Source organism: Poecilia mexicana, unplaced genomic scaffold, assembly GCF_051168715.1.
Source record: "Poecilia mexicana isolate PSO_F unplaced genomic scaffold, ASM5116871v1 scaffold_17, whole genome shotgun sequence".
Lineage (NCBI taxonomy): Eukaryota > Metazoa > Chordata > Actinopteri > Cyprinodontiformes > Poeciliidae > Poecilia > Poecilia mexicana.
The window spans coordinates 13,787,451-13,795,365 of NW_028263386.1; the positions used below are offsets into that span (position 1 = coordinate 13,787,451).

General features: G+C 39.1%; 1 protein-coding gene across 1 annotated transcript; it reads right to left on the minus strand.

Moving 5' to 3' along the window:
- Positions 1-1,890: 1,890 nt before the first annotated feature.
- On the minus strand, positions 1,891-4,469 carry foxc1a (forkhead box C1a). The gene has a single exon (XM_015000501.2). It carries the CDS (start codon positions 3,860-3,862, stop codon positions 2,417-2,419), a length of 1,446 nt encoding a protein of 481 aa, XP_014855987.2. The 5' UTR covers positions 3,863-4,469; the 3' UTR covers positions 1,891-2,416.
- Between the last annotated feature and the right edge of the window lie 3,446 nt (positions 4,470-7,915).

The following is a 7,915-nucleotide window of genomic DNA, read 5'->3' on the forward strand; positions in this document are numbered from 1 at the left end:
CTCGATAATAAAAAACAAAAATCATCCAATTGTAATTAAGAAAAAAAATTAATAAAATCACAACATATAGGCTCCCTGTCATGCTCCTTCTTTGTTTGAGCTTCGTCCTGTTGTATTGTTGATGATGGCGCTCTGGCGGCCGACATCCTCCTCATTGACCTCCGTCTCCCTCTCTGCCTTTTCCGTCTCATGAAAAACGATTCCAGCTCTCTGATTGAATTTTATTCCTTCCTGACCTGGTCCGTTCTCTGAGAGCGCCATCAATCTTTCGACTAACACGACGTTTGTTTATTGGGCCTATACACTCGAAAGGGAATCTAGGAGTCTGATTGAGCTGCAGTTGGAGAGGCTGCGCACATTAAAGGATTTTGGCGATAGCATCAATAATTAGATCAGAGACAGATTAAAATCCATATAAGTGATTGCGTAGATCGTGTGTTAAACGCGGTTACAATCAGACATATGAACGTGCTCTACATTTAGTCGGAACACTTCGAATTCTAATTTTGGCTTGATGATCTGCATTTTTTATTTATTTATTTATTTAGTTTTTAGGGTTTTTTTTGTAGCATGTAAGGTTACAGATTGACAGATGTGTCTTCAATCGTTTTTCAAAGTCTTCGAGACGAAGCTACCATAAACAGCTAGTGCGTAAATAATTCTATTAACGGATTGTAAATTTTGGGAATAAAATGTGCAAATTATTGAAGTGTTTAGATTTTAAAAAGTAAAAAAAAATGTTGAATCTAATTTAAACTTCTAAAATGTTTTTTATCCTTAAAATTACCATGATCTTTTTACAATCCCCATACTATCCAATGGTATCACAGTGATAATGTTTATTATTATTATTATTATTATTATTATTATTATTATTAGTATTATTATTATTATTATTATTAATTTGTTTGTTTATTTAATTTGTTAGTTAATTATTATAACTGCCCTCCTGCATTTTACGCACACAATTTCGGCACGCCTTTTCAAGTATACTTGCCAACAGGTCTTTTAAATATAATTCACAAATATTTTTAGCACTCAAAAAACAACATAGCATGTAGCCTAATCAAATGTTTCGACATCTAAAAAAAATTCAGAAATGTGGATTATTGATGCACATATAAAAAACATTTTAGATCTACTTGATAAAAGATATTCTACAAACCTTTTATAATAGCTCTACTGATACAACACACAACCAGTGTAAAACTACAGTTGAGATTTTCCAATATAGCCGTCTTAAACACACACATACACCCACACACACACACACACACACACACACACACACACACACACACACACACACACAGACTCAAAGTTAATAAAAACGTGCAGGTCACATTTTCTCTTCCTTTGAGTCAACAACCTGTCAGACTCGTGAGAATCGAAACGTCCAATCTGAAGTGACAACGGGAATATCTTTGGCATGTTTGGTATGATATTAAATCAGCAGCGGTGTGAGCCACTAACACACGACGCAGTCCAAAACAAAGTTGTGATGCGTGTAATCTCCATGCTCCATAGCTGCTTGTTCAGGTTGATTTCATTTATTCTGCTACACATGCTGTTGATATACACTGAAACAATTTAAATTCAGTTATATCAACCAAAAGGACCGAAAACACACTATTTATTGTGCTATTTGTTTAGAAACACTCACAGTAAGATGCGTTTTAAATTATGAAACTCTTTGGAAAAAAAAAAAAGAAAAAAAGGGGGGCGGGAGGCTATATTTTAGGCTACAGCAAATATTTAGATTTTTTTTTAATTACTTTGATAAACTTGTGAATTTAAAAATTAAAACTACAAAAATTTAAACGTGGACGAAATTGCATGTAAGTTACCATCCTAAATTCTTGTTTGTAAGAAATGAGGCGCAACTCTAACTCACAAAAAATGACAATTTATTTAACAAACAAACAAATCCTTCAGAATACTTTTCAACATTTAATTAAAATATCACGGTGATATACACGTTCCTTTTCTTCTTCTTTACTTTTATAGTGGAACATACTTTTGGACAGTTAAGGCAATTCAATTTAGAAACACTTTTGGAGTGTTTGGTCCATAATATTTGGCGACAGTTTTAGAAATAAATTACTATATATGCAACTATACACGTCCAGGACAAGTGACACATCTCTAACATATCACATAAAGCCAGAAAAGCAAAAATAAAATAAAAAAACAAAAAAAAAAATTAGAAACTTACGTGTTATTTGATGTAACACTGTTCTTTAGAAAAAAACCAAGATCAAGTCTGTTCTGTCTTTTTTATGTCTCACATTTGTCCATACTGTCATGGGGCAGGAAACAGAGGTAAAAGGGGGTTTTAATGACAGAGTTCAAACACCGTGTGGTTAAGAAAATACCGAGCTTTCCTTCTTTCTTTTCATTTTTCTTTGGTTTTTGGTCAGAATTTGCTGCAGTCGTATACAAAAGCTCCCGAAGTGCGATAGATGGACTGACTCGGTGGGAATGACATCTGACAGCTGTTATTCCCATTCACCGGTGAGTTATTCAAGCCAATCCTCTGGGATTCGAACATCTCACGGACTGAGTGGAAGTTCTGCTGCTGCGCCGGGTACGTTGCACCCAGATGGCCCAGGTCTCCGGCCTGGTTCAGGTACCATGACGCTAGCCTCCCTTGGTGGGTATGAGGGCCCTCCTGCCCTGAGTTCAGGTTAGCGTGGGTCAGGGAGGACGAGGTGGTTGTGACTGAGTAATCTGGCAACGTTTCATCCACGGTGCTCGGTGCCAAGTGGCCCGACCTGTCCCCAGCGTAAAGGCTCATGTTACAATGATAGGTAGCGTTGGAGGTAGTAGAGATGGAGTTCTGGTTACAAGGTGAGCTATAGACAGATGTCTGATTTGGAGAATAGTTTAGGGACAAAGATGGCGTTATACCTGTTGTCCTAGTGGAAGCGGTCAGGCTGGAGGGGAGCTCGGTGACCCCTTGTGGAGACCCCCGGAGGGAGGTCATGATGTTGTCCACACTGAAGCCCTGCGTAGAGGCCTGACTGTGGTGCTGCTGCTGCTGCTGCTGCTGCTGCTGCTGCTGGTGGTGGTGCTCGGAGCTGTCCATAGCGATGGACCTGCTGGAAGGGATGCTGTGCGGGCTCCCGCTGGACATGCTGCTGCTGCTGTCTGGACTCTCGATTTTGGGCACTGCGTTCAAAGAGGGCGAGTCGGCCTGCGGCGGCGTGACGGCCCCGTTCTCAGTCTTAATATCCTGGATCCGTACGGGCTGGGAGCCTTGCACTGGCTGCTCCTGATCCCGGCCCTGCTGTCTCGGCGGCAGGTCCTTCTGCAGCCGCTCCTCTTTCTCCTTCAGCGCGTCCTTCTTCTTGAACCGCCGCCTCCTCCTCAGGAAGCTCCCATTCTCGAACATGTTGTAGGAGTCCGGGTCCAAGGTCCAGTAGCTGCCTTTGCCGGGCTTCTTGTCATCGCGGGGCACCTTGACGAAGCACTCATTCAGAGACAGATTATGTCTAATGCTGTTCTGCCAGCCCTGCTTATTGTCTCGGTAGAAAGGAAACCTCTCCATGATGAACTGGTAAATCCCATTCAGGGTCACTTTCTTGTCGGGCGAGTTTTGGATCGCCATGGTGATGAGCGCGATGTAGCTGTAGGGGGGCTTCACCATGTCCTTGGGCTGAGGCTGGGGAGTGTACGGTCCGTAAGCCCGGGCCATGCTGGCGGGGTACTGGTCATGAGCCGCATGAGAGTACATGTTCATAGGCGCTGCCATCCCCGTGTAGCCCCCACCGGCAGCGGCTCTGTAGTAGCTGGGGTCGCTGCTGATGTACGGTACGACGCCCAGAGAATTGGGGCTGGAGACGGAGTAGCGAGCCTGCATGTCTTCACTTTGATCCAGAGTCTGCAAAGGGTGAGCTCCACTTCTCCCTCCGATGATGGTTCAAATCACTGCGCCTTGCCGCTTTACTTAAAAAAATAATAATAACAACAATATTAATAATAATAAAAAATAAACGTCTTCAAGCGGTCCCCATCCTTGGAACTATTCGGAAAAAGTTCTGAACTTTGAGACATCCGTCACCACACAGGACTTTTTGCGCAGTTAAATTCTTTCCTCCTTTTTTTCTGGCCGGGAAGCCGCGCCCCCTTTTCCAGAGTGTACGGGTTGTCCAATGGGAGGCCAGCCCGTGCACTTGCCTGGCCACACTCACAGCTCTCAGGGAAAAAAGGTTTCAGGAGGTGTCGGTAACTCCCAGAGCGCTCCTGCCAAAAAGCTTCAGACGTGACAGAGCAACTAACATGCACACAGAGACACAACATGATCGCATGTTCCTGCGCGGTGCATCCTCTATCAGTCAAAGCTGTTGCCTTTAAGGTGAAAGGGAGAAACACAGAGCGAGACTTTGATATTTCAGGGATAGGTTATTTAATTTCTGTTTGGGCAGAAATGAAATAACCTTTCAACTGTTTTTCACAATAGTAAAATATAGCATACCCATTTTAAAATATTATATATATATATATATATATATATATATATATATATATATATATATATATATATATATATATATGTTGTTAAATTATAGCTGATTGTTTAATTAAGTTATCTAGCAAAGCAAATGGTGTGTCTTACACCCATGGAAACGTCTTTAATGTGTTAACAAAAGAGCACCAACTGTGACTCAGTGTGAGATCAAAGGAGGAAATAAATGTCCTTTTTTTGTTGAGCGGTGAGATGCAATCTTATTCAGAACAGAATTAGAGACAATTTGTGTTGAAACTCATCCCCTGCAGATGTGAGAAACGCAAGGAACTAAAGGAGACCAGAGCACAACACGCTACGAAACATTTTAAATAAAACTGTTTTGTTGTATTGTGTTGGAAGCCAGACAAACATTTATTTATTTATTTATTTATTTATTTATTTATTTATTTATTTATTTATTTATTTATTATTTTTGTTTTATCTTTTAATTAAACATTGTTTAATTTATTCTTACAACAGAAAAAAAATCCATATTAAAATACTATTATATGCATTAACGTGAAGGGTATAGTTTTAGAGCCTAAGATAGAAAAAAAAATTATATATATATATATATATATATATATATATATATATATATATATATATATAAAAATTGACTAAAACACAAAATGTTCAAACAGCTGACACCTAAGGCCTCTGCTTTAGGTCGAACGTCACTTCTCCTCTGACTGTCGGGGGCAGCAGCGCATTAAAATCAGCACCGAACACCCTGAGACAACAGTAATAGCCCCAGTTTCACTGAAATCCTCCTCAGGTCTTCTTAATTAAATGTCCGTGCGGTGGCCTGCAGCGTTCCGCTGGTTTCTCCTTACATGGACCCGGGCATGAACTTTTTCCACCGCCCTGGGCTGTTTACACAGTTCACGACGGGCCTTTTACTTAATGCGGCGCTCTGCCCACCCAGTCCCCCCCAAAAACTCCTGATAATTTAAACTATTCGCAACTGGGGCACCGTGACAGGCAAAACAGAGTGTCAAATTATTTCACAAAAAAAAAGACGACGCAATGATCATGAATTTTTCTTTGAACAAATGTAAATTTTAGGAGTCACTTTAACGCCTTCAGTGTGGTACTGCATATAGAGATGTTTTGTTGTTATGACATATTGGATCAAATTTAGCTCACTAGAATTATTTTTGATCTTATATTTTTTCTTACATTTAGCCACAGATATTTGTCTGAAATAGCAATAAAGAAATAAAGAAATAGAAGCACCTTCATATGTAATCAAAATACAACATATTTCGATGTACTGAGAGCACTGTACAGGTCTAGATATACGCCAAAGTCTATATATAACAAAATAATAACGAAAGTTCTGATTGTGTAACCTTAAGTTATGATTATGATGACGAACTAAGTGATGAAAATGGGACTAACAAATGAAACAAATTAATATAACGTAAAAATGCAGTGACTTTACTTTCGTACAAAGTACTCTCCTGCAACTTTAAAAGTGAGCAAGAAGAAAGACCACGTTGTTTAAGTCTTACCATCAAAATTAGGAGCTCGGTTCCCTCTGGTGGCCAGGAAGGGAAAATTGTACAGAGTTCGAAAATAATATCTGTTTTAGACCTGTATTGGATTTCAACTTGATTTTTGTTAGTTACCATGGTTTGTTCGTTTAAAGGCCATGCAATTCAAAAAAAAAAAAGAAAAAGAAAAGCAAGAGAAAGAGAAAGCAGATAAAAACACAAAAAATAACAAATACATTTAAAAAATCACGTGTGAAGTGTTACTCATCCTGATAAAAATTTTTAAAAACCGTTTTATAAATCACATACTTAGTACTGGACATAATTTCTCAACAGAGACAGAACAGAGAGTTGCAGAAAGTTTCTGGTGGAGTGCTGCCATCTCTTGATACATTTTAGTACTACATCCCTGCACTCTGATGGAATACAGTACAGTTTTTCTCAGCCACCTCTTGAATCATCATGCATTTTGCAAAGCAGTAAGTCCACCTCTCAAAACATTTCGTACAAATAGCAACACGCCGTGTATTTTCTGAAAAAAGCCAATCTCTTTCTCAAAATACTTAGTTGATCTCTCAAATGTAAACATATGTCAATGGACATGTCAACACTATCAGTATGACAAGTTCTTGCTTCATGGATAATTTTTTTTTTTTTTTTTTGCTTTTTCACTGCTTTGATTGCTTTCTCACCTCAAACTCCATATTTTAGAATCAGTTAATAGTTACAGCTCAGAAAAAAATGTTTTGCAATCAATAAAATTTGCATCCAAGCATTTCCAATTCTGGATTCATACATAATTGATTGACTTTTAGTATCTCAAGCTAAAGAGTCTGGGCCAAGAAAAATAAAAATAATTAAGTATTACCATGATTATGTAAAGTTGGAATATTCATGGCCTAGATCTAAAGATACTCCACTGCTAGTGTTGCCTGCAAAACCCCAGGAGTATTTTTGATAGGAGGCTGATTGAACCACGATCATAGCTGAAAGAGTTCATAATTTCAGCAATGTAAAGGACAAGGCCACATGAAATAATGCTTCAGTGGCCTTGCCCTTTACACTGCTAAATTGTCCTTCTTGCAAAGAGTTGGATCCAGAATCAGTAATGTAAATTTATTGACTGCATTATTGTTTTTTAACGGTGACTTGACTGTGACTTACGCAAAATACAGTCAATGAGAAACAAAATAAAACTCAAGAATAAGAAAGTTGGAAAACACAGCACTGTAGAGCACAACAAAGTAGAAACCTTGAACATAAGACAATCTTTTTAAGGAAAACTGCACAGGCAGAGCAGGAGGAACACAATACAATCATCCTATGCTCGCCATCTAAAAGCTGAAGAAAATAACTCATGGGTTTAATTAATGAGGAGCAGCGTCAGAGAAACGCCATCATCAGCTTGTTGTGGATTGCAACCCATTGCCTGGTGATGCTGGAGCGGAGCATATGTCCTCAGCTTCTTCCAGTGTTTTGCCTCCTAACTTCTCTGCCACAGCCTCAGTCCTCATCCTCCTCTTCTTCTCTCTGGCTGTTGATCATGTCAAAACCTTTGTCCTTCCATTGACAGAATTGTAACACTGTGTTGGGCTCTGCCCATATGCATTACACATGGCTATTTCAGAAACTGGCTGATTATTGGTTGATCTAATGCTTCACACAGTTTTACCTATATTGGAGAAATTCAGGACTCACCTGGGAGCAATTTACCAATTCAGTACAGATCAACACGCTCAACATGCATGTTTTCTACTCTCTGTTATCTTTTTTTCTTCATTACAGGCTATTTGGAGTGCCATTCCAAATCATATCATATTTTGTAAGGACAAAAGACTGAAGCAAAGACCTGAGAAGACTAAAAAACTAAAAAACGAATTCAATGAAATGCCACTCATGGACAAAA

What these genes read in the sequence shown, in the direction of transcription:
- foxc1a (XM_015000501.2), bottom strand. Translation starts at nt 3,862, where the DNA reads ATGCAGGCTCGCTACTCCGTCTCCAGCCCCAATTCTCTGGGCGTCGTA.